Source organism: Salmo salar, chromosome 03 (genome assembly GCF_965601325.2).
Source record: "Salmo salar chromosome 03, fSalSal1, whole genome shotgun sequence".
Taxonomy (NCBI): domain Eukaryota; kingdom Metazoa; phylum Chordata; class Actinopteri; order Salmoniformes; family Salmonidae; genus Salmo; species Salmo salar.
In genome coordinates this window covers 74,019,373-74,046,313 of record NC_138293.1, presented here as the reverse complement: position 1 = coordinate 74,046,313, position 26,941 = coordinate 74,019,373, and the positions used below count along the sequence as shown (strand labels likewise).

At 42.8% G+C, this 26,941-nt stretch overlaps 1 protein-coding gene and 1 pseudogene across 2 annotated transcripts; one reads left to right on the top strand and one right to left on the bottom strand.

Annotated features, from left to right (window-relative positions):
* The first annotated feature begins 4,937 nt into the window (after window positions 1–4,937).
* LOC106601561 (uncharacterized) lies at window positions 4,938–10,019 on the top strand (annotated as a pseudogene). Its single transcript, XR_014391240.1, has 5 exons — window positions 4,938–5,089; window positions 6,352–6,448; window positions 7,500–8,096; window positions 8,403–8,528; window positions 8,626–10,019. The product of XR_014391240.1 is annotated as an uncharacterized LOC106601561 (transcript).
* Window positions 10,020–16,644: 6,625 nt separating this feature from the next.
* LOC106601562 (eukaryotic translation initiation factor 3 subunit D) lies at window positions 16,645–25,989 on the bottom strand. The gene is made up of 16 exons (XM_045715263.2): window positions 25,854–25,989; window positions 25,018–25,143; window positions 24,864–24,909; window positions 24,566–24,702; window positions 24,386–24,471; window positions 24,203–24,275; window positions 23,873–23,988; window positions 23,056–23,188; window positions 22,788–22,935; window positions 22,454–22,584; window positions 22,201–22,286; window positions 21,767–21,896; window positions 21,518–21,660; window positions 21,168–21,360; window positions 20,833–20,932; window positions 16,645–16,750 (listed from the first exon to the last, which is right to left on the bottom strand). Exons 2-16 carry the CDS (start codon window positions 25,138–25,140, stop codon window positions 16,734–16,736), a joined length of 1,662 nt encoding a protein of 553 aa, XP_045571219.1. The 5' UTR covers window positions 25,141–25,143; window positions 25,854–25,989; the 3' UTR covers window positions 16,645–16,733.
* Between the last annotated feature and the right edge of the window lie 952 nt (window positions 25,990–26,941).

Here is a 26,941-nt window from a genome sequence, read left to right as displayed (position 1 = left end):
GCCCTTCTCAAACGTGAGATTTACACTGAGGGAAGACAATACACCTCTTTGAACAGCATTTGGGAGGCTGTGGTTGCTGCTTCAGCGAAAGTTGATTGTGAACAGATCAAGAAACTGACAGACTCCATGGATGGAAGGCTCATGGCAGTTCTTGAAAATAAGGGTGGCTATATTGGTCACTGAATATTTTTGAAAGGCCAAAAATGTTATATAATTGTCATTTTGTGTTACTTATCTGTTACACTTACTCTAAAAATTGAGAATCAACAAGTGAGTTGAGAGAAATTATTTTTGTAATTTAGTTGCCTAATAATTCTGCACACTAATAGTTGCCTAATAATTGTGCACACTTATATATTTCCATGAGAAAGACAAAACTCACTTTTCCTTTGTTAAACATTCAGGTTTGAGGTTCAATAACATTTTAGATTGACTGAGAGCATTGTGTTTGTTCAACAGTCAATTTAATCCCGAGGAATACAATTTGCCTAACAATTGTGCACGCAGTGTAGTTCCGACTATGCAGTAATATCGAACAGTAATCTAACAAATTCACAACAACTACCTTATACACACAAATGTAAAGGGATGAATAGAATATGTACATATAAATATATGGATGAGCGATGGCGTGCGGCATAGGCAAGATACAGATGGTATATAATACAGTATATACTGTACATATGAGATGAGTAATGTAGGATATGTAAACATTATTAAAGTGCCGTTATTTAAAGTGACTAGTGATACCTTTATTAAGTCCATTTATTTAAGTGGCCAGAGATTTTAGTTGGTATGTTGGCAGCAGCCTCTCTATGTTAGTGATGGCTGTTTAACATCTGATGGCCTTGAGATAGAAGCTGTTTTTCTGTCTCTCGGTCCCAGCGTTGATGCACCTGTACTGACCTCGCCTTCTGGATGGTAGCGGTGTGAACAGGCAGTGGCTCGGGTGGTTATTGTCCTTGATGATCTTTTTGGCCTTCCTGTGACATTGGGTGAGAAAGGGCAGTGTGGAGTGCAACAGAGATTGCATCATCTGTGGATCTGTTAGGGCGGTATGCAAATTGGAGTGGGTCTAGTGTTTCTGGGATAATGGTGTTGATGTGAGCCATGACCAGCCTTTCAAAGCACTTCATGGCTACAGACTTGAGTGCTATGGGTTGGTAGTCCTTCAGGCAGGTTACCTTAGTGTTCTTGGGCACAGGGACTATGGTGGTCTGCTTAAAACATGTTGGTATTACAGATTCGGACAGGGAGAGGTTGAAAATGTCAGTGAAGACGCTTGCTAGTTGGTCAGCGCATGCTCGCAGTACATGTCCTGGTAATCCGTCTGGCCCTGCGGCCTTCTGAATGTTGACCTGTTTAAAGGTCTTACTCACATCGGCTGCAGAGAGCATGGTCACACAGTTGTCACAAACAGTTGGTGCTCTCATGCATGTTTCAGTGTTATTTGCCTCGATGCGAGGATAGAAGTAGTTTAGCTCGTCTGGTAGGCTCGTGTCACTGGGCAGCTTGCGGCTGTGCATCCCTTTGTAGTCTGTAATGGTTTGCAAGCCCTGCCATATTCGATGAGCATTGGAGCCGATGTAGTACGATTTGAACTTAGTCCTGTATTGACGATTTGCCTGTTTGATGGTTCGTCGGAGAGCATAGCGGGATATCTTATAGCTTCTGGGTTAGAGTCCCACTCCTTGAAATAGCATTACTGTTGAGTTAACTTCCAACCAGATATCAAACCTACATGATGTAAAGACAACAGAACCTCTGCATCGTAGAAGTGTGACAAAATGGGGGGTTGGCAAGAGCATCACATAGAATGCTGAATTCCTAAGACAATACAAAGAACATTTCTTCATATTTGATAAGAGTAATTTCGGGGGCTAGACCACCCTACACCAACCTACAAAACCAATCAGTTATAGTATTGTTGTAATTTCATCCATCAGTTTTGACTTTCTTATTATATATCTACACTATATGAGTAAAAGGGGCGTATCTATTCGGTATGTCTGGGTGTTGGTACACAGAGAACCCAGCTTTATGGTATTAGTAGGAAGAGAGTAGGAGTTGGGGAGTGGTCTCCCAGCCCAGCATCAGCTTAAAGCAGGGGAGCTGAATCAGATTGTGGTATTGGAAGACTTCCCAGTCAAAGTGCTTTTTCAATCCAATCCATTTAGTTTAGCAATGTGTCACCACCAAAGCAGTGTGGCGCGAACATGCTGGGGAATTCCAATGTGAGAGCAGGGCCCATATTTAATCTCCCTGAACCCAGTGCCTTGTGGAGGAAAAATGAACCACAGAGACATGTAATTTAGAGACACAGGGAAATATGCAGTATTTACAGGGGAATATTGAACCTCACTCTCTAGACTGACCAGGTGAATCCAGGTGAAAGCCATGATCCCTAGGGCTCCCGAGTGGCGCAGCGGTCAAAGGCACTACATCTCAGTGGAAGAGGCATCACTACAGTCCCTGGTTCGAATCCAGGCTGCATCACATCCGACTGTGATTGGGAGTCCCATAGGGCAGCGCACAATTGGCCCAGAGTTGTCTGGGTTTGGCCGGGGTAGGCTGTCATTGTAAATAAGAATTTGTTCTTAACTGACTTGCCTAGTTAAATAAAAAAATATATGTATTGATGTCATCTGTTAAATGAATTTCAATCAGTGTAGATAAAGGGGAGGAGACAGGTTAAGAAGGATTGTTAAGCCTTGAGACAGTTGAGACATGGATTGTGAATGTGTGCCATTCAGAGGGTGAATGGATAAGACAAAATATTTAAGTGCCTTTGAACAGGGTATGGTAGTAGGTGCCAGGTACACCTGTTTGAGTGTGTCAAGAACTGCACCTCTGCTGTTTTTTTTTACACACAACAGTTTCTTGTGTGTATCAACATGGTCCACCACCCAAAGGACATCCAACCAACTTGACACAACTATAGGAAGCATTGGAGTCAACATGGGCCAGCATCCCTGTGGAATGCTTTTGACACCCTGTCCCGCTGAATTGAGGCTACTCTAAGGGCAAAAGGGGGTGCAACTCAATATTAGGAAGGTGGTCCTAATGCTTCGTACACCGTGCATATACTGTAATCTAGTCAAGGCTCATCCTATATAACTACTGCAGTACACACGTTTTTTATTCATATACTGTCTAGACACATCATCATATACATAGATATATATATTCTGGACTGACATATACTGTCCATACTGTCTAGACACACCATCATATACATAGATATATATATTCTGGACTCTGACATGTACTGACCATACTGTCTAGACACACCATCATATACATAGATATATATATATTCTGGACTGACATATACTGTCCATACTGTCTAGACACACCATCATATACATAGATATATATATATATTCTGGACTCTGACATATACTGACCATACTGTCTAGACACACCATCATATACATAGATATATATATTCTGGACTCTGACATTGCTCGTTCTGATATTTATCATTATTTTCTTTTTGGGGTTTTTGTGTATTGTTTAGTATTGTTCGGTATTACTGCACTGTTGGAGCTAGAAACATAAGCATTTCACTGCACCTGCGATAAAATATGCAAAATATGTGAACACAACCTATACAATTTGATTAGATTGAGGTGGGATAAATGGAAAGAAACTATCAAATCAGAAACTATTTGACCCATTGCTGGCCAATTTGGTTGCCGGTATAATAATAAAAACATCCAACATGCATAAAAATGAATCCATGAGTGAGTTAATGGTTATTATCGGCTTAAACAGAGAACAAATTTAATTTGACTTACACATAACACATGAAACAAGAAACACATTTGAACTAACCTTTGAAACTCATCAGACTCATTTGATTCTTTCTGGATGATTCTATGCATATTAATGAAGGCTATGTGTTCATCACAAACAAGCACAGAGGTATATGATCACAACACTACCTCTAGGATCATATGCTTTGCGCCAGTCACTCAGGTTGTTGCCATGGCCCCTCTTGTGACAGGGCGAAGATACTGCAGTAACTTTTAGCATGACAGTCTTATATCTCTCATAAACAGACCAAAATCCCACTAATTTACCATGCCTGCATTTTTATCATAGCTTTTTTCGTATATCAGATTTTTTCTAAACATGGAAAACTAAAAGCCACCTACAGACCTAGTCCTGATTCCCGCATTTCAACGGACCCTATAACTAAAATGCAGGTATCAGGTCTGTGTGAAAAGTTCTCAGCTTTTTTACAGGAAAATAATTCACTTTTCCATTGTTTAACTAATTTGAACTGCAAACAGCCTCCATGCAACACCCCCCACTCCCCACCCCTCCCAATTTGCCAGTTACCCTGTTATAAAGGGTTACACCTGGTAAAAAAGGGTTACACCTGGTAAAATAAGTGGTAAATAAGGTACTGTTAGAAAGGGTAATATTTAGGACTTTATTAAGATCCCCATTAGCCGATGTCAGTGGTGACAGCTAGTCGTACTGGGGTCTGACACATAACGAAAAAGACATTACAGACGAAAGACTTTACAATTGACATACATCTAAACATCAACATGTAGTCCGCACGTGTGTTCATCTATCAGTTACCCATACATGTTAGTACATACACACAAAAGTAGGCCACATGAGTGAGAGGCGTTGTGCCATGAGATGTTGCTTTAATTGTTTTTTTAAACCAGGTTTGCTGTTCACTTGCTTTACATGAGATATAAACATTACCTTATATTTATTTTACAGGTAACACCACATCTGTCTGAAATGGTTACTACATGAGTCAGCTACCCTCTGAAGTCGCTAGTATGTTACAGAACATTTCATTTAGTCTCGCCATCAAACTTAAAAATGTATTTCCAAAAATATGCCACAATATTGTTCCACCCAACAGATTTGTTTACTTAAGGATTTGCTCTGTTTTGGGCGTTCCTTTTCTCGCCATTCAAAGGAGTGGTGGTGACGTGTCTACGCGTTCTTATCATCGCTCAATGGGTCCAAGTTGAGTTTGGTGAAGGAAGGGAAACGAAACTGAGAAGACAACATTCCGGTGTAGGGAGACTGAACAGCATTCACCCTCTTTTTCAAGGTGAGTGAGTTTTATACATCCATATTTCTTTACACAAATGAAACAGTTGAAACAATAACAAAGCGTTTTACCCGCCCCTGTTTCAGCTAAAATCTGAGGGATGGAATTGGAGATTGTAATCACTCTTAAATTCACAGACAGACCTATGGATGCAAGGACTGGCCATCCATGATATCAAAATTATAGTTTTAATGATGTATTAAAGGTATAGTGTTTGTTTACATTTACTTTGTTTGTAAACATTGGAGTAAAACAAGCTTATATTTGGGGTTTTGATGAGGTACAAGAGTTGAACTAAGCTAATGAGGAAGTAAGTTATATTCTTCAAGAGATAATGGTACATAAGGCTATCGTTACTTTATAAATCCACCGTAGAAGTGCTCGGAGCAGGTGCAATTTGCAGTGCAAGAACAAGCAAACGTATAACCCCTGGCTTGTCATGCAGAATTCAAATTGTGGCTGTACAACATGCAAAAAGGTAGGGAGTTTGGGTCTAGAAACGACTGGAGGGATAAAACTAGCTAGCAAAAGTGTGGGTGGAATGTACAGTATCATCCTCTGCCTCTGACAAGAGCCCTCAGAAAACAAGGTTTCTGAACATCCCCGAACCAAGGCGCATTTGTTGGTAGCAAGCCTTGCAGACAAGGCTAAAGACGACACCCAGGTTATAGTCAACACTCAAAATGAAACAATAGACACTACAGCCAGAGTCTTCCGAACAGCTTTCGAATGAGACTAAACGTTATAGGCACAGGCTTGTTCATGGTTTTGAGCAAGAAATTGACTGTCAGGAGATACATATGGACTTGACATGGGGAGAGTCATTGTGGGATGTTTTGAAAACTAAGGTAGGAAAACTGTTGTCCTTTACAAACTTGTTCTGTACTGTGAAGTTAATCCGAATATGTGGAGGCCTATATATTATCATATGTGTTTTCTGCTGTTTTCTGCTATTGTATTTGAAGTTATAATATTGTGATATTTGTTCTACTACTACATTGATTCGGGTCTTGTAAACCCCCCAGCTGAGTGTGTGTTTATATGCATATGGCGGGTGTTCTGCAGTGACGTCTGAAATTGTTGCTGTACACTGATGTCTAGAAAATGTGGCTCTCGCGCTCACTGTGTTCCGGGACCTCCCGATGTACAAATTTAAGCACCGTGTTTGCCCATGTAGCTATGTGATGTATGTGAATCCTGTTTCAAAATTTATATCAGAAACGAAATGTAATGTCTGGGATTTTTTTTTAAATTATCCACAGTTAAATTGGACATGCCCTGGGGACAAGGCAACACTGTTGAGTAACGATATCAACCAAACCAGGAAATGTCCAAACACAGGGAGAGCGTCATGTCACGGTGAGACTATTAACCAGTTAATTGTAACTAAATGTAATCGGAAACGTCAACTTAATCCCCAAATGTAATTCTGTATCATGAGGGCCATAAAAATAACTAGTAATGCTGCATTTTCAGGACACAAGCTCAAGTTCACAGTACAAATATGATGCAGATATGAAATCTTTTTATGATGTATTTCCTATTCAACAAAATCGTATGAATATGGCTTGCAATTACATATGCTTTCTAAATATAGCATAATCATATTATAAAATGACTAAGATTTCACCTTCCTTATAACTGTAAATTACATATTTGTATGTTTAGTGTTAGAGAAAATGCATATTTTTGCAAGGTCTCTCTTGATCAAACTGTCTGCTGTAGCTTGGCTTCCTGAACTTGTTAGGAACTCTCCTTTCATCTCATATCAATCCTGGCCCTCTATGACAAACGGAACGTGTTATTGTTAAGTATTTTTTTAATCTATAAATTATTTTAGATTTATGGCTATTATTTGATCTCGGAATGTGCTACCATGATGAAACCACTCTCTCCTGCTCCACTATGAGTTAATGATTGCAGGCATGTGCTTTGTCAGTGGCTGTGATGTAGGGTTCAGGGGTTGATGGACAGTCGGAAGAGCGAATGAAATGATAGGAGGGACATCCTAGCTTCAAGTGGTTTCAGTTTTCGCATCCTACATCACACAGGCTCAGAAAATACTACTGTGTCTGTGGGAACCAGGGCTTTTGCTCAATGCAAGCCATTTCAATCTACGGTGTCCACAGATCGATTTATAAGCAAAAATGTTGGTCAGTACCAGAACCTAAACAGGGGACCTTACATCTAAGAGGCTTAATAACTGGGGCAGAAAGGAGAGTGTTGCTGGGTTACTTTAAATTTACAATAGAGGGCAGTGTTGACAAAGAATCCAAGGTATTCAATAAAGGAAGTTCAATAAAAGGTTAAAGTTGGATAGGCACTCTGTATCTACAACTTTGTAATTTGATATACTGATTATCCTTAATTCAATAGTAAAGCTCCTAACTGAGGCCCTCTTTTGTTACAGATCAGCGTTAACAAGGGAGCTCTTGGGCCAGTACATCTCAGACACCCTCAGCCACATTCACACAGTGAGGGAGTTCTGTGACAGGCATTCCAAATGGGCCCTTCAGAGGGAGACAGAACTGGAAATGATGAGGGACATCAAGGAGAGGGCAGACAGAATTGACCTTAAGTTCGACCATGTCCGTAACTCAGCGACCAAGGCCAAGGCGTTTGGGGAGTTCGTATGGAGCGGTCTGACACAGGGGACTGCAGACAGTAGGCGTGAGGAGCTGGAGAAGGAGCTGGGGGCTGTACTAAAGGACACTCTGGGAGGCCTGGAGAAGCTGGATTACTTCCTGGATGCTGTGGAGTGTCTGGCGGTCACCTGTCTGTTGGTGTTTGAGGAGAACAGGTTCCTCTGTCTGCCTCAGGGGACGAGCCCTGCCAGTGTTCAGGCTGTCATCATTGCTGCCAGAAAATCCTGCCCTCTCCTCATCCACTTTAAGAGGGATGCTAAGGCCTTCTTTATGCCCAACCTCCTCAATGTAGAAGTGTTGGCCCTCCAGCTGTACAGATACATACAAATCAGCCAGCAGCTCTGTAAAATAATGGAGAAGGGGTAAGTGGAGCTCCAATCACAATTGCTTCAACATTAACTTATGTAATGTTCTTTATTGCCATTTTACAAACACTTGATGTACATTTTTTCCTTCTAGATTACAGATCAGACAACAGCCTGGGAGTAATCTTAAAACACTATTAATATCATAATTTATATTTGCATAGTTGTACTATTTTCCTTCATTTTTGTCCTTCTCAGATGTGTCATTTGACAAGGTTCTTTGGCTTATGTGATATAATTCAAAATCCACATATAAATGTAATGAATATAATGTAATGTTGAAATTAATATGCATTGTTACAGTAGCTCCATCAGTCCAATGCTGTTTTGGAAAAAGAGGAATGACATCCCTGTGGTCAACCTTGGTGATGTGAGTGAAGAGTCCATACAAAATATGATGGACCATTTGAATCAGCTGAATGATATCAGGTAAGTTTAGTTTGGATGTTGTCTTTAAACTTCTGTTGATATTTTTATTTTATTGGTATACAGTAAATAGATGTTGAATCGGTCTCTCCTCTGTCAGGATGGACCAGCACCTCAGAATGACATTCCTGTTCCAAGGGGCTGCTCAGTGCTTCATTGGCCGGTTCAGCCAGCGCCGACCCAGAATGGAGCAGTTTCTGACCGATCTGGAGGCGAATGCTGTGCAGCTGGACAGGATGAAGCTGGGGGCTAAGATCTCCAGTGTAGCAGGCAGCTCAGTGGGGGCGGCTGGAGGGATCCTATCCATCGTGGGCTTAGCTCTGATCCCTGTCACTGCTGGGGTGTCACTGGCTCTCACCATTGCAGGGGTCAGCCTGGGGGTCACCAGTGGGGTCAACAGTTTAACTACTGGTATCACAGAGATGACGGTCAATAGCATCCATGAGAAGAAAGCTAGAGAAGTCTTCCAGAGTTTCATGGAGGACGTGGAGAGTCTCCAGGAGTGTCTGGAGGATGTGGCCACGAATATGGAGCCCATCTTGGGGCAGAGCGGGGTGGACGGCGTGCTGGGGGCAGGGATGGTGATTGCCACAGCCGGGGCCATTGGAAAAGGCATCGACTCCATAGTGGACTATGCCTCGGCTCTGAGTGTTAAGGCCCTTGCAAATGAAGATCTGATTGCAAGCGCTGGTAAGTTGGCGCTCCAGGAAGGCAAAGCAGCACGAAACCTGCCCAAGCTAGCAGGGGACATCCCAGACATTGGACAGGTGGCCAAAGGCACCCCACTAGCCCTCTCCAGCTCGGCGCGGGCTGGTTTTATCACTCTCAACGCCCTCTTCATTGGCCTGGATGTTTTCTTCATCTGTAAAGACAGTGTGTGCCTGGCCAAAGGCAGCAAGAGTGAGTTCTCCCAGCTCATCCGTGCCAGAGCGGCATTGTGGCGCACAGAGCTAGACTCCTGGCAGAGGATCTACGACTCGCTGTGTAGAGGAATTTGGAAGTTCAGGAAGTGCCAGAGAATCCTGGCGCAGCCATTTTACCCTCCTGGAGGAGAATCTGAAAGAGAAAAAATCAATGTAGGACAACATCAATGACTTACCAGTTTGAAGTTAGGGACTGTCAAACATACTGTACAGTTGCACATACTGTACATTGCCTATCTGTCAGTCATTTTGATTATGCATTTTACTTGATTCTCCTTTATTTATTAAATGTAATAATGTTTCTATGATTGTGCTGCTGACATGTACATGCACAGAAGACTCATCTTCCTCCCTTCACCAGTAGTTGAAGACGTCTTGCTAACAGGCAATGAAACATGTTAGTGCAATTTATTCTGATATTGACTTGCGTGAAAAGGTTTCTATGAGACTTTATGAAATGGGAAGGGACTGATTATGTCTGGCCTTATTTGTGTCAATAATAATAGGCCTCGTTTCGGGTGTTCTGAAATACCTTTGTAAAACAGTTATTTAATAAATCCTTTTTAATTGGTCTTTTCTCATTTTCATCATAACAATTTAATACGGGACATCAGAGTGAACCAGTCTGTAGTCATGTGTACAGCAAGACAAAGGCATTATGTTGTACAACAGAACACAATAAGAACACTCCATATGTTTAACCTGATATTTTCTGCTTCCACACAACTTATTGTAATGGTGATTTATAAATAATCCTAAAACATGAGTTCCTTATATGTAATCCTATATGTACAGAAAGTGTAAATCCCTTGCCCATATCATTTATCTCTGGACTTTGGCCTGGAACAGGAATCACTTTTCAAAATGTTACATACAAGGAAACAAAAGCAGGAAGACTCGCATAGGACAGCCTGAGAGGCAATAGCTTTTTACAGCCAGTGTCTTGCCCCAGTGTAGCCTTGGCAACAGTCAAGTGTGGTAATCAAAGGCAGCTATATATATACACACACACACACACACACACACACTGTACCTTGTGATAATCAGAGCTATTTTCAGAAGTAGTAGGGATTGCGGGTATAATGATTCATATTCACATTAATAACAGAAAATCATGCAAATTGAGAATGATGTGAATACTATGTTCTATGCATGCAGATAAGTTCTATCAAACAGTAACAAGGTTCTATCAAACAGTAACGAGCCAGTAATTATACATTTCCGTCCAGTTCAGTTCAGAGATACCTAAAACTGATGATACAGTATTTGTCCATGGACATCAGAACCGGCCCTATCTTTTTGGGGGCCTTAAGATTTTGTTGGGCACCACCCCCTACCTCGCAGGCAAAACATTTTAGTGGTCCCCCTCTTGCGGCTGAGGGAAAATGTTCAGTTTTAAGGTAATTACTTGCAATTATACACATTTTTCCATGGGGAATAGGGAAAATCTTGCATTTTTAATGCAAGCTTTATGCAATTCTAAACATTTTCCATGGGGCGGAGAGAAGTTTAGTAATATTATAACAAATTTCATGCAATTCTACACATTTTGCCATGGGGCAGAGAGAACAAATGTGCAGTTTTACAGCAACTTTCCTTCAATTCTATCCAATTTGCCATGGGGTGGAGAGAAATGTTTTCCGTTTTAAAGCCAATCTCCTGTAATTCTACACATTTTGCCAAGACTTATGCCATGTTAATGATATGAGTGAGAGTGATTAACAAAATCAAGGAGGGCCCTGACCTATCTCCTGTAATTCTACACATTTTGCCAAGACTTATGCCATGTTAATGATATGAGTGAGAGTGATTAACAAAATCAATGAGGGCCCCATGGAGGTCAGGGCCCCTGGGCACATGCCCTGCGTGCCCGGTAGGTATTCAGCCATGATTACCACAAGTTAAGATAGCTGGCTAGCCTAACTTGCCAATCTAAAAATTGTTCGCTGACATGGCTAATTTGATTGACAGTTAGTGACTGACATAAGAAAACCGCTGCTGATGCACAACCAAATTTCAAAATTGCACCTAGTGTATTCTTCTATTCTAACTCTCAACACAATTTTTGGGGTCGGGGGCCCCCTAAGAGACCACTTATGCCTGGATGTGGCCCTGATGGACATGGACAATTATATTGGCAGTCCATATTAAAAATAAATAGTGGAAGCTATGAATGTCTTTTGGACTGTAGTAGGTATAAAGTTAATCAGGAAGTCAGCAAGGTCTGCTTTCCACACCTGCTGTTGAACCACAAGATGTGTAAGTACAATGTATTTTTACATTCCATTCTTTATCGTTTCAACACATTGAATAAATACTGGCAGACATACAGTATATATTGTCTGTCTCATTTGACAACTGATGGGCATATTTAGGCATCACATAAAACAACTTTCTCAGTGAGTACTTTAGGTATAGTATAGTGTTTTGCTCACTGTCTGATTTCTCATCTCCTTTTCTGCCATCTCGTGGACTCCTCTGTGGGCTCCTCTCCCTCCCGTCTCCTCCATCTCCTTTCTGTCCCTGTCCTCCTCCTGGTGCCTCCTCTCCTCCTACTTCTCCCTGACCTCCTCCAGGATTGCTGCGGACAATCTCCCTCCGGACCCCCAGAGAGAAGTCCCTGGAGGGGAACCCCTCCCAACCAGTCATGTTCACCACTGTCACCTGCCTCTCGGCAACTTTGCCCTGCCTTCTCACCGCCTTCCTGGTTCTCACCCACACCGTGCCAAACACCCCCTCTGCCCAGGATGGTGTTGCCCACAGCACTCTTCCCCGCCTCTCTCCGATAAGGATTATTCACAACCCTGAGACCACAGAGAGGGAATGCTTGGGCGAAATGAACAAAGAGAATAACAATTATATTTTATTGCATATCTTTTTAACCAACCTTTTCTCACAGTATTATAGCTGTGAATGAAAATCACTCATGAGATCATTACAATCATTGTATTGAGAGACAGTTTATCTGACTGCAGTGTGCGTTTTCACTTCCTGTTTCTAGTTTTGCCAGGATTGATCAAAAACTGACCTGGTTGAGAATCTGATCTTCCAGTGTCTTCCATTTCCACCATGACCTCATCTGAATCGACTGTTTGTCATACTTGTATGATATGGCAACATACAACCTGTGCCTTCAAAAATACTCCACTTTCATCAGAACTGAATGTATACAGTAGCAGTTTTCCCCAGTCATTCCTCTCCCCTCCCATCTTGGGACGTCTTGTCTGAATGGCTTACGGTCTATAGCCATACCCTACTAATCAATCTTTACTGTCCGAGGAATCCAAATTTCACAGTGGGACTGCTTGAATGTTCATCCAGCTTGACAACACTACCATGGCAGGAAATAACAGTCTGTCTGTGACACTGCATGGGAACAGCTTCTTTATTGTGCCTGAAGACTCAACTTTTGTACACTGGCTCAGTGCCTGATGAATTGGGAGGGGTTGTTTCTGGACAGGGCCCTGGCAATAACGAAACAGACTCACTTATCAGTCACACATCTCTGGCAAACAAGATTAGTAAAGAATGAAGGTCATGTTATGTTTGATTGTTGAAGGTCCATCTCAAACAGCTACATATTCATTCTTTGGCAGATAAATGCATCGACTGGATGTACCCCTTTACAGTAGCTCAGCTTTGACCAGGTGTTTGAGGAGCAGACGGGTGACATGCCTTGGAAGTGTTGGTCAAGTTCTTCAACAGATGATCAGGTCTCTATAATTATCAAACTGATATATATACAGTTGAAGTCAGAAGTTTACATACAGTTAGGTTGGAGTCAATAAAACTCCACAAATTTCTTGTTAACAAATTATAGTTTTGGCAAATCAGTTAGGACATCTACTTTGTACAAGACACAAGTAATTTTTCCAACAATTGTTTACAGACAGATTATTTCACTGTATCACAATTCCAGTGGGTCAGAAATTTGCATACACAGTTGACTGTGCTTTAAAACAGCTTGGAAAATTCCAGAAAATGATGTCATGGCTTTAGAAGCTTCTGATAGGCTAATTGACATAATTTGAGTCAATTGGAGGTGTACCTGTGGATGTATTTCAAGGCCTACCTTCAAACTCAGTGCCTCTTTGCTTGACATCATGGGAAAATCAAAAGAAATAGACCTCCACAAGTCTGGTTCATCCTTGGGAGCAATTTCCAAACGCCTGAAGGTACCACGTTCATCTGTACAAACAATAGTACACAAGTGTAAACACCATGGGACCACGCAGCTGTCATACCGCTCAGGAAGGAGATGCGTTATGTCTCCTAGGGGTGAACGTACTTTGGTGCGAAAAGTGCAAATCAATCCCAGAACAATAGCAAAGGACCTTGTGAAGATGCTGGAGGAAACAGGTACAAAAGTATCTATATCCACAGTAAAACAAGTCCTATATCGACATAACCTGAAAGGCCGCTCAGCAAGGAAGAAGCCACTGCTCCGAAACCGCCATAAAAAAGCCAGACTACGGTTTGCAACTGTACATGGGGACAAAAATCTTACTTTTTGGAGAAATGTCCTCTTGTCTGATGAAACAAAAATAGAACTGTTTGGCCATAATGACCATATTTATGTTTGGAGGAAAAAGTGGGAGGCTTGCAAGCCAAAGACACCATCCCAACCGTGAAGCACGGGGGAGGCAGCATCATGTTCCTCATCATCTTCCTATTTCGCAACAAAGCATCCTTCACTCATGCTGCCAAACATACCCTCGTAAAACTGACCATCCTACCAATCCTCGACTTCGGCGATGTCATTTACAAAATAGCTTCCAATACCCTACTCAACAAGCTGGATGCAGTCTATCACAGTGCCATCCGTTTTGTCACCAAAGCCCCATATACTACCCACCACTGCGACCTGTACGCTCTCGTTGGCTGGCCTTCGCTTCATAATCGTCGCCAAATACATTGGCTCCAGGTCATCTACAAGACCCTGCTAGGTAAAGTCCCCCCTTATCTCCGCTCACTGGTCACCATAGCAGCACCCACCTGTAGCACGCGCTCCAGCAGGTATATCTCTCTGGTCACCCCTAAAGCCAACTCCTCCTTTGGTCGTCTCTCCTTCCAGTTCTCTGCTGCCAATGACTGGAACGAACTACAAAAATCTCTGAAACTGGAAACACTTATCTCCCTCACTAGCTTTAAGCACCAGCTGTCAGAGCAGCTCACAGATCACTGCACCTGTACATAGCCCATCTATAATTTAGCCCAAACTACTACCTCTTCCCCTACTGTATTTATTTATTTTATTTATTTTGCTCCTTTGCACCATATTATTTATATTTTATCTCTGAACTTTCTTCAAACTACAAATCTACCATTCCAGTGTTTTTCTTGCTATACTTTATTTACTTTGCCACCATGGCATTTTTTTGCCTTTACCTCCCTTATCTCACATCATTTGCTCACATTGTATATAGTCTTATTTTTTTAATTTTTTTTTTTTTATTTATTTATTTATTTTTATTTCTTTTTTCTTTTTTCTACTGCATCATTGATTGTATGTTGTTTTACTCCATGTGTAACTCTGTGTTTTTGTATGTTGTCGAACTGCTTTGCTTTATCTTGGCCAGGTCGCAATTGTAAATGAGAACTTGTTCTCAACTTGCCTACCTGGTTAAATAAAGGTGAAATAAAATAAAATAAATAAATAAAATGTTGTGGGGGTGCTTTGCTGCAGGAGGGACTGGTGCGCTTCACAAAATAGATGACATCATGAGGATGGAAAATTATGTGGATATATTGAAGCAACATCTCAAGACATCAGTCAGGAAGTTAAAGCTTGGTCGCAAATGGGTCTTCCAAATGGACAATGACCCCAAGCATACTTCCAAACTTGTGGCGAATTGGCTTAAGGACAACAAAGTCAAGGTATTGGAATGTCCATCACAAAGCTCTGACCTCAATCCCATAGAACATTTGTGGGCAGAACTGAAAAAGCGTGTGTGAGCAAGGATGCCTACAAACCTGACTCAGTTACGCCAGCTCTGTCAGGAGGAATGGGACAAAATTCACCCAACTTATTGTGGGAAGCTTGTGGAAGGCTACCTGAAACGTTTGACCCAAGTTAAACAATTTAAAGGCAATGCTACCAAATACGAATTGAGTGTATGTAAACTTCTGACCCACTGGGAATGTGATGAAAAAATAAAAGCTGAAATAAATAATTCTCTCTACTATTATTCTGACATTTCACATTCTTAAAATAAAGTGGTGATCCGAACTGACCTAAGACATGGACTTTTTTTAACAGGATTAAATGTCAGGAATTGTGAAAAACTGAGTTTAAATGTATTTGGCTAAGGTATATGTAAACTTCCAGAAAATAAAGGAAAGCCGCACACTCGAAGAGCTCAGATGCATATGTAAACTTACGACTTCAACTGTATATTGGTAGTAGAAAGGAAACATTTAAAATTCTCCTTTAGTAATACAATTGTAGGCAGAAGTTGGTACAGAATACAGTACATGATAGCTCTCCCCAGGTTCTGCAAAATATCTAAGACATCCTGTAACTCATATAGCCTCCCCAGTCCTCCTTGCGTGACTTTCCCTGCAACATTTTAATAAATCTAACCTCCCCCTGACAGCAGCAACCATCTTGTCAGCAATTAAAAGCTCAGAAGTGGGTTTGACCAAAACTTGACCTTTCATCATAAGTATAGGGTCATAACAAGGTGAACGAGTCAAAGCATCTTCTGGCAGCCTTGTGTTCTCAGAACCTCAGCCACAGTGGGGCCCAGACAAGAGTCTGAGCTTAGGCAGTTTCCACCTTCTGATAGTGTCTGAAGGGCACAACACTCAAAACAGGTGTTAACACACACACACAGAGAGGTCTCCTTACAGTTTATTGCAACACAATTGATTAACCCTTTAAAAAGGTATGAGACCTTGGTTTAACCCCCTTCAGAAGTAATCTGGGACATAGATCAGCAGTCAGATTTATGTAGCTCTGCCCACCAACTACCCAGTAACCATTCACTCAACCTTTATACAGAAAGGTCAAGTATCTAAATATACCAGAATACTCAAATGCTATCAACAATATATACACTTCACAGATGAGCAGAATAGGAATCCTCATCATGACTCATTTTGATGACTCATGCCTGCTTAGTGATTATTTTTCAGTAAGAAAATAATGATCTCTCCTTTTAGTAGGAGAAAATACAAAATAAATGGAAACAAGAGACAGTTTCTCAGATCTTTATTTGAATGTAATGAGGGAGTATTTTCTGTGTGATGCAGGCCACCTGGTCACTAGTGCAATTGCCACACCTTAGGGTTCTTGTTCATCTAGAAAAGGAGGACAGGGAGGAGAGAGAAATAAGGGGGAGAGAAAAGGACTTTAAAAATCAGTAAACATAAGTCATTCAGAACATGCAAAATGTATTGTACAAAAACTCAACTATTAATCACATTACTTACAAACCATTAGACAGAATACAATCACATAAATCATTTAAAATGTTCAGAGACCACTGGCCACACATTGTAATATATACAGTGCTTTTGGAAAGTATTCAGACCCCTTCACTGTTCCACATTGTAATCCATTTTAGAATAAGGCAGTAACATCGTTTCCCCCCCTCAATCTACACACAATACCCCACAATGACAAAGCAAAAACAGGTTTAGGCATTTTTGCAAATTTATAAAAAATACAAAACTGGGATTTCACATGTACATAAGTATTCTGAACCTTTACTCAGTACTTTGTTGAAGCACCTTTGGCAGCGATTACAGCCTCGAGTCTTCTTGGGTATATTGCTACAAGCTTGGCACACCTGCATTTGGGGAGTTTCTCCCATTTCTCTGCAGATCCTCTCAAGCTCTGTCAGGTTGGATAAGGAGCGTCACTACAGAGCTATTTTCAGGTCTCTAGACCTTCCTGTTGGAAGGTGAACCTTTTTCCCAGTCTGAGGTCCTGAGCGCTCTGGAGCAGGTTCTGTACTTGTTTGCTCTGTTCATCTTTCCCTCGATCCTGACTAGTCTCCCAGTCCCTGCCCTGAAAAACATCCCCACAGCATGATGCTGCTACCACCATGCTTCACTGTAGGGATGGTACTGGCCAGTTGATGAGCAGTGCCTGGTTTCCTCCAGACATGATGCTTGGATTTCAGGCTAAATAGTTCAATCAGACCAGAGAATCTTGTTTCGTATGGTCAGAGTCTTTAGGTGCCTTTTGGCAAACTCCAAGTGGGCTGTCATGCACCTTTTTACTGAGGAGTGCCTTCCTTCTGGCCATAAAGGCCTGATTGGTGGAGTGTGTGAGGAAAAATTGCAAGATTATGTTAAAATACTTTTATTGCATCAAATGGTTGTTTTATTCGACAGAATAGAGTATTCTTAACTATTGTGTGTGTGTTCTACTGAGGATGGGCCTCTGTAAATCTCCTGTCAGTGTTATCTCCCAATGTCTTTAGGGTGATAAAACCTAAAGAGCATTCCAGAGCATGAGGTAATGTTTGTGCTATACCGTACCAGGGTGAGATGGTTCCAGTTTGGAGTAGCAGGACCAGACACCGGTCTATACAATGAAAACTGTTGACACAGCAGATAGTGTCTGCTATGTATTATAGGTATCTTTCATACAAATCTTAACCTTGTGACCCACTCTATATATCTGTTGTTCGTCATGTAGGTTGAAAGGGGTGTATCTTGACTATAAAAGACCTTTGTACTTTTGTATCGGCGCCCTCAACGGATCATCAAATGATGATTTGTCGACCAGCCATTGCTATTGCAAAGCTCTCACTATTAAAGATTTAGTTTAAGTATAACTCTGACTTGTGTGATAAGTTTGTCCCTCCTCATTTGATAGTAAAGAAATGAACCACCACAAGTTCTGTGGAGATGGTTGTGTTTCTGGAAGGTTCTTCCATCTCCACAGAGGAACTCCAGAGCTCTGTCAGAGTGACCATCGGGTTCATGGTCACCTCCCTGATCAAGGCTCAGTTTGGCCGGGCGGCCAGCTCTAGGAAGAGTCTTGGTGGTTTCAAATGTCTTCCATTTAAGAATGGAGGCCACTGTATTCTTGCGGAACTTCAATGCTGCAGAAACGTTTTGGTATCCCAGATCTGTGCCTCGACACAATCCTGTCTCGGAGGTCTATGGACAATTCCTTCGACCTAATGGCTTGGTTTTTGCTCTGACATGCGCTGTCAACTATGGGACCCTATATAGACATGCGTGTGCCTTTCCTAATCATGTCCAATCAATTGAATTTACCACAGGTGCACTCCAATCAAGTTGTAGAAACATCTGAAGGATGATGACCCGAGCCTACCAGATGAGCTAAATAACTTCTATGCTCGCTTTGAGGCAAGTAACACTGAAACATGCATGTGAGCATCAGCTGTTCCGGACAACTGTGTGATCATACGCTCCGCAGCTGATGTAAGACCTTTAAACAGGTCAACATTCACAAGGCCAGACGGATTACCAGAGCGTGTACTCCGAGCATGCACTGACCAACTGGCAAGTGTCTTCACTGACATTTTCAACCTCTCCCTGTCTGAGTCTGTAATACCAACATGTTTCAAGCAGACCACCATAGTCCATGTGCTCATGGACACTAAGGTAACCTGCCTAAATGACTACTGACCCGTAACACTCACGTCTGTAGCCATGAAATGCATTAAAAGGCTGGTCATGGCTCACATCAACACCATTATCCCAGAAACCCTAGACCCACTCCAACATGCATACCGCCCCAACAGATCCACAGATGATGCAAACTCTATTGCACTCCACTGTCCTTTCACACCTGGACAAAAGGAACACCTATGTGAGAATGCTATTCATTGACTACAGCTCAGCATCCAGCACCATAGTACCCTCAAAGCTCATTAATAAGCTAAGGACCCTGGGACTAAACATCTCACTCTGCAACTGGATCCTGGACTTCCTGACTGGCCGCCCACAGGTGGTAAGGGTAGGTAACAACACATCCGCCACACTGATCCTCAACACGGGGGCTCCTCAGGGGTGCGTGCTCAGTCCCCTCCTGTACTCCCTGTTCACTCATGACTGCACGGCCAGGCACAACTCCAACACCATAATTAAGTTTGCCGATGACACAACAGTGGTAGGCCTGATCACCGTCAATGATGAGAGACTATAGGGAGGTCAGAGACCTGACCGTGTGGTGCAAGGACAATAACTTCTCGTCCCACTGAAGCTCAGTTGGTAGAGCAAGGCGCTTGCAACGCCAGGGTTGTGGGTTCGATTCCCACGGGGGGCAAGTATGTAAAAATGTAATAAAAATGTATGCACTCTACTGTAAGTCGCTCTGGATAAGAACGTCTGCTAAAATGACTAAAATGTTTTAAAAAATGTCTACGTGATCAAGACAAATGAGATGATTGTGGACTACAGGAAAAGGAGGACTGAGCATGCCCCCATTCTCATCGACGGGGCTGTAGTGGAGCAGGTTGAGAGCTTCAAGTTCCTTGGTGTCCACATCACCAACAAACTAACACGGTCCAAGCACACCAAGACAGTCGTGAAGCGGGCACGACAAAACCTATTCCCCCTCAGGAGACTGAAAAGATGTGGCATGGGTTGCATCACTGCCTGGTATGGCAACTGCTCGGCCTCCGACCGCAAGGCACTACAGAGAGTAGTGCGTACAGCACAGTACATCACTGGGGTCAAGCTTCTTGCCATCCAGGACCTCTATACCAGGCGGTGTCAGAGGAAGGCCCTAAAAATAATTGTCAAAGATTCCAGCCACCCTAGTTATAGACGGTTCTCTCTGCTACCGCACGGCAAGCGTTACCGGAGCACCAAGTCTAGGGCCAAGAGGCTTCTAAACAGCTTCTACCCCCAAGCCATAAGACTCCTGAACACCTAATCAAATGGCTACCCAGACTACTTGCATTGCTGCCCCATCCTTCTACACTGCCACTACTCTCTGTTACTATCTATGCATAGTCACTGTAATAACTCTACCTACATGTATATATTACCTCAAAACCGGTGCCCCCGCACATTGTCTCTATACCGGTACTCCCTGTATATAGCCCCGCTATTGTTATTTACTGCTGCTCTTTAATTATTTGTTATTGTTATACATTTTGTTTTCAATGGAAACAGAATGCACCTGAGCTCAATTTCGAGTCTCATACCAAAGGTTCTGAATACTTAAAAAGATAGAGCTTTTTTTGTGTGCAAATAATTCTAAAAACCTGATTTCGATTTGTTATTACGGGGTATTGTGTGTAGATTGATGAAGGGAAAACAGTTATTTAATTAATTTTAGAATAAGGCTGTAACGTAACAAAATGTGGAAAAAGTGAAGTGGTCTGAATACTTTCCAAATTCCCTGTGAACATAGTACAGGTACCGCATAGTGCAATGGTGGCAGTCCTCACCTTCCTCCTCCTCCTCCTCGTCCTCTTCATCATCATCATCTTCCTCATCTTCATCTGAGCTGAAGGTCCCGTCAGGCAAGCTATACACGCGGATCACTTGCTGTTGGCAAAAGCACACAAACCAACAATGATGATATTGACTCTCTGTAAGGAACACTAACATTTCTAGAGCTCTGTGTGCAGACACCGTCAGACAATGGGGGAAATCAACTACTACAAGTTGCAGAGACAAGTACTAGTCTTTCAAGTCATTGGCAGCGCTCTACAGAAACAGTCAAGTGCATGCTCTGCTCCATGGTCAGCGGTCACAGAGGCTCAATGGTCAGCAGGCTCACCTTGTTGGGGTCCTTGAGGATGAGGTACTTTCCCTCCTCCAGTTTGCGGCAGATGTCGATGACGCAGCGGAGGATGCCCCAGGCATTCTCCATGCTCAAGTTGATCTGGCTGGCAAACTCAGTGGGCTGGAACTGCTGGGTTCCCAGGACCACGTGGCGCGCAGAGTCCTTCGCGTGATAACGAGACACGTACCTGGAGACAGGAAGGCAGGGGATTTAACTGATGGAGGACGGTTGAATTGTTTTATAACAGAGGATGTACCAAGTTATTCAGCTCACAACCAAGTGAATTTATGGACAATTTGAAGGGGGAAAAATGGTTGCTGTGAACAGTATATAGTCGCACTGACCCTAGCTTGAGGTACTCTGAGCCAGCCAGCATGGCACAGCAGGTCCAGCGGGCCAGTTTGTAGCTGTTGTTCTTCAGCTCGGTGGCCAGAACAGCTCCTCTCTGAGAGTCCAGCTTCTGACGCCAGTCCACTCCATTACAGTGCTTAAGACAAGAACAAAACATTCAACAACATTAAGCATTTCATCCCCAGAGATCGTATCAAATATCTATTACTGTCTTTTCTGTCATCACTCGTTCCTCCTCTTACCCGGGAGTCCCACTCGTTGAGGGTCTTGACGTTGATGAAGGACACCTCTCCATTGGCCCCGGTCATCACTCCATCGTGCTCACAGCGTACAATCAGGTCAATGTCCTCCCCCAGCTTCCAGCGGCGGTACCTGACACAGAAACAGGTGAGTTTACAGGTCTACACAGCTACAGCCCTCAACACTAACCCAGAGTCCAGCAGGACACATCACATGGATCCATTTAAAAACACGAGTACCAAAAAACTGTAAAAAAAGACGACTTACAGATGTAAATTAACTAACTGTGATTAGATGGTCTGACTGATTAGATGGTCTGCAGTAGAGAGAGAGCAGTAGAGAGAGAGCAGTAGAGAGAGAGCAGTAGAGAGAGAGCAGTAGAGAGAGAGCAGTAGAGAGAGAGCAGCATGAGAGAGCAGCAGGGGTCAGTACCCACCTGTAGGCAACAGAGGCCACCTCACTCTTGTCTATGTCCTCCTCTACAAATGGGTTGGGGTTAGGGAACTTGTGCCTCTCCCCGCCCTGAGGGGAAACAAAGACACGGCATCCTATTAGAACTGAAAGAATTAACATCCAATTCAAATGTATTCTTTACAATGGCAGAAATGGTTGGACTTTTCCCACATCACACTCACATTGAAGGAATGTCACTAGACATGTCCATTGGTGTATAATTGTAGTGGTCTTACCATGCGCAGACACTGCTGGCTGAAGTTATGGTTGATGTAGGTAGCCTCCATGGCCAGGTTACGGGGCGAGTTGAAGGAGTTGCCCTCATCCTGTGGTGGCTCGTTGGCAGTCTCACTCACCGTCAACAGATCTGACACGTACAGTTACAGATGGATAGATGAGCCGATTGCACAAAAACCGAACGCACCCCTAAACATTGGCATTATGACAAGAAGACTTAAATATTAGAGAGTTTGATAAAAAGTATAACTACTGATTCACTAGTAAACAAGACTTCCTTGACCAGTCATAGATGGACCAACAGCTGAATAGATTAACTTGAGATAGCCTCACCAAAGTCAGAGTTGTCTCTCTTGTCGAAGAAGAGCTTGTTGCCCACTCTCTGCACAATGATGTCCCAGGAGTTGACTGAGCGCGTGCAGCACATCAGGGTGGCCAGGATGGCATCAGTGGCAAACACATTGCCCTGGGTCTTAGCCAACTGCAGAGAGGAGGGTATAGGGAAGGATTTACATCAGAGCAGGACTGAATCAATAATATGTTGCTCTGGCTTATTGTACCTGGCACAGTGCTGTACAAGTGTGGAATTGAGAGGGTGTACCTTGCGGATAACCGGGTCGTCGGTGGTGGTGACTGTGTGAAAGATCCTCTTGATGCTCTTGAGAGGCTTCTCGTTGCGAGTGGTGACGCGGTCGAAGGCCTTGTCGTAGTACTCCAACGCACCACAGCACTCACTGAGGGAGAAAGAAAATCAATTGACTTCATGTGGATATAATATTGTCTTCCAGTAGAAACAAAAAGGGAAAAAAAACAGACTAGACTCAATGCAGGTGAAAAGCAGCTTGAACATCATGCTATTCAGACTGTGGGGTTTGTTCTGAACTGTGTGATTGAGACACTGTAAAAAATATGGACAAAGCCATCGATGACATCACCCCATTGTTTCCTATGAGAATACTCAGTGGCGCATTTCATGATAAGGAAGTGTCATTTCAGCATGTCACCATCCTTTCACACAGAGGAGTTGTTGGAAACCTACTCTATGAAGTGACGTTGAAAGCGAGCTCAATGCTGCTCCCTCTCATAGAGTAACTCAAGTTGAAGGCCGAAAGAGGTACTGCATGCTGCCATTAGCAACTAGATTATTCTTATAACTTTGTCTGTGATTTTAAAGTAATTTGTTCAAGGACATACATCTGCTGAAATAGAAGCCATAATTGAATTGAATATTGTGTTTATATACATCCACAAATACTGACCACAAAGAGAACCATTTCCCCTTTCACTATAATGGGGGATCCTGTTTTGTGGAAACAATGCCTGCAGTACCGCGGTCGTCCATCAACTTGAACTCAATGCGAGGGGGCAGTCGTTCTCCCCTGGATTGAGCACAGATGCAGTGTTGATAAGTCACTCACATGTCAGTGGGGTCTTCCACCTCCATGTATCTCATCTTCATCAGCCTGGGGAAGTCCATCTCCTCCTTCACCTCCCAGTCACTCCGGACCTCCACCGACGAGTCCCGGGGTTTCAACTGGGCCTTGAAATGAAAGGTATGAGGGGGGAAAGGGAAAGGGGAGGGAGGAGAGACAGGCACGTATGGTAGCGTTAGCAGGTGTTTGTGAAGACTGTTGCCAGAAACTTCATACGACTACATCAGATGTTATCTGAGGAGTATCACAATACGGTTCAGATGTCCGTGGAGGCACTGATAAAACAATCCACATGCATTGTTGATCTTCCCATACCTGGGATTTCTGGTCCCACTTCTGACGAACGCCAAACTGCTTCTGGAACTTTTTCTGTAGGCGCATGCGATCCCTGGACAGAACCACGTGAGATAAGACAGAGTTATAGAGAAAACCAGAACAACATGTGTTTTAGAAAGCCACATTAGCAGTGGATTGGCTAAACAACTGCAGGCAGCTCACCTCTCCTTCTGCTTGGCACTCTTCGGGAGGGTCTGCATATTGAACTGGGTCAGGTTCCTGCGGTCCTTGTCCCTGCGCAAATTCCTCTGTAAAAACAGAACATCCTGTTATAGAAAATGTGACACAGAAAAGCCTTTTTGGGGTACTGGGTGTGTGTGGTCGAGCAGGTTAGTCTTGTACCTGAGCAAACCTCATGCGGTTCCTCTGGTAGGCAGTCTTCTGCGTCTTGGCAGTGTCCACCAGCTGGAAGCTCGTCTCGTCCTCCTCATGGAAGTAGGCATACTGACTACCACCCCCAAACTGAGATGAATACTTGTCTGTCAAAACATACAACCAAATGTCAAATGATGGCATCAATGGTCTGAAATACCTCAAAATCAATATTGAATATAGACATTTAGAATAGGCAATATATTCTGGATTATGTTTACACCATATGATGTTATTATCGTGAATCCTAAAATACAATTTAACCCACTTGTGTATCTCTTGTCCTGGTAGGTTGCTCCTGTCCAATCAGCCACCTGCACAGATAGATAGAAAAGTAAATCAGTCAGCCTAATTTCCTCCTCTTGAAGTTGGGCAAACTGCTGTTTATAATTAAAGGTGAGAGGCAGCAGAGGAAGACCAACCTTTCCCAGGCGGTCTCCTTTGCTAAAGGGCTGGTAGGGCATGTCCTTAAACTTCTCAGGGACAGCACAGGGACCCCATCCAGAGGGATTGTCCTGGATCTCAGGGGCATGGAACTTCGCCATGGTCTGAGGTTAGGGCAGATGTTGTAAACATTTAAAATGAAAACGCAGATATGAACAATATCTAGTTACCTTATACTATGTATATTAGATAGAAATGTGGTGTACATACGCAAGTGGATGATCAGATTAGTAACCTAGGCCGCAGGGTCTCAGACAATGTCAATGAATAGCACTGTTTTCACTCAGCAATGCACTAACATTTGATAGGCATTTCAGTTTGCGCAGTGGCCTAGTCATCACGGACCCAGGACACATAACCATTGGAATGCTAAGAAACTGCTATTGATAGACTATTTGCATATTGCATAAGTAATGATCATGCAGAGAATGCAATGTCCAAGTTATAGCTAACGTCGTTATCTACAAAACCCTAGCCTAAGCTTGCTAACGTTAGCCAGCTAGCATTATATTAGCAGGCGACCTAGTTAGCTAACTTAGCTAACCAAAAATGTCACAACACCAAAATATAGTAAGGGGATATTAATCGGGGACATCAACAAGTGAGCACAACTACGTTCTGTTTCCATATGGACACTATGGCAAGCTAATGGGCATGCTTGCTAGCTCGTTAGCCAGGTGGCAGATAGTAATCTGCTAAGCTAACGGCGGTGGCAGTAACATCCACTCGAGTACATCTCACATTATGTTTACCCTAAACATCATTGTAAACATGACATGTTCATACATCTTTATATGTCTTATTCGAATCTCACCTTTGAGATTGTGACGACCAAACGGCAGCTTTAATTCGGCCAATAAGCCGAGTCACAACTTTCTTCTAAAAGCGCCGTAGAAAAAGGAAGTGGAAAAGTACCGCAAATAGTTGTTTTCCGGCAGACCATACGCTTTGTTGCATATTGCTGCCCTTCACAGGTCGGAGTGTGAATTGCACATTTGTTCACAAAAAGTAAAATTGGGAAAAAAATGAATTGCACCACTATCTACCCCTAGATATACACCACTATCCCCAACAAATCCACCACCCCTTCACACTACTTTGGCCCTAACATCCCACACCAGTCCGTCACCCTGGGAGGCTGGAACCCCTTCTCTCAAATCCCCCTGTAGTTCTTCTGCACTAAAATCTCAACACCCAAAACGTCTCTGCTGCTTCTACCACCAAATCAGTCTTCTGGGATTTCCTTTCCACCTGTACAGTAATGACCATAGCAATAAATGCCAAGAAGTCAACCGTACTAAAGCACAAACTGTTTGGGTTACTCTGTACTGGCCCGATACTCACAGGGATCCTCTCAGGCTCCCTTACCCGTTGCTCGCCATCCTCTACTTTCCTCACTGTTTTTTGTTGTGGTATTTTATTAGGATCCCCATTAGCTGTTGCTGAAGAGGCAGGTACTCTTCCTGGGGTCCACACAAAACATTACATAATACAGAACATCAATAGACAAGAACAGCTCAAGGATTGAACTACACACATTTGAAATAAGAACAATAGGACAAAAAAAAGGTCCTACTGACAGTTACACACATTACTGACAGTTACTCACACATCAGTACATATACAGAAATTATTCAGACCCCTTGACCCTTTCCACATTTTGTTACGTTACAGCCTTATTCTAAAATTGATTAAATAGTTTTCCCCCCTCATCAATCTAAACATAATACCCTATAATGACAAAGCAAAAACAGGTTTCTAGACATTTTTGCATTGCTTAAAAAAAATGGAAACATGACATTTACATAAGCAGCGATTACATCCTTGAATCTTCTTGGGTATGACGCTACAAGCTTGGCACACCTGTACTCTCTCTTTCTCCCCTGACCCATCTGTCTATCT

Coding starts and splice junctions, on each gene's coding strand:
- LOC106601562 (XM_045715263.2), bottom strand. CDS start 25,140: ATGGCGAAGTTCCATGCCCCTGAGATCCAGGACAATCCCTCTGGATGG. Junction 24,910..25,017: donor AAGGAGACCGCCTGGGAAAG/GTTGGTCTTCCT, acceptor CTATCTGTGCAG/GTGGCTGATTGGACAGGAGC. Junction 22,287..22,453: donor GCCAGCAGTGTCTGCGCATG/GTAAGACCACTA, acceptor GTTTCCCCTCAG/GGCGGGGAGAGGCACAAGTT.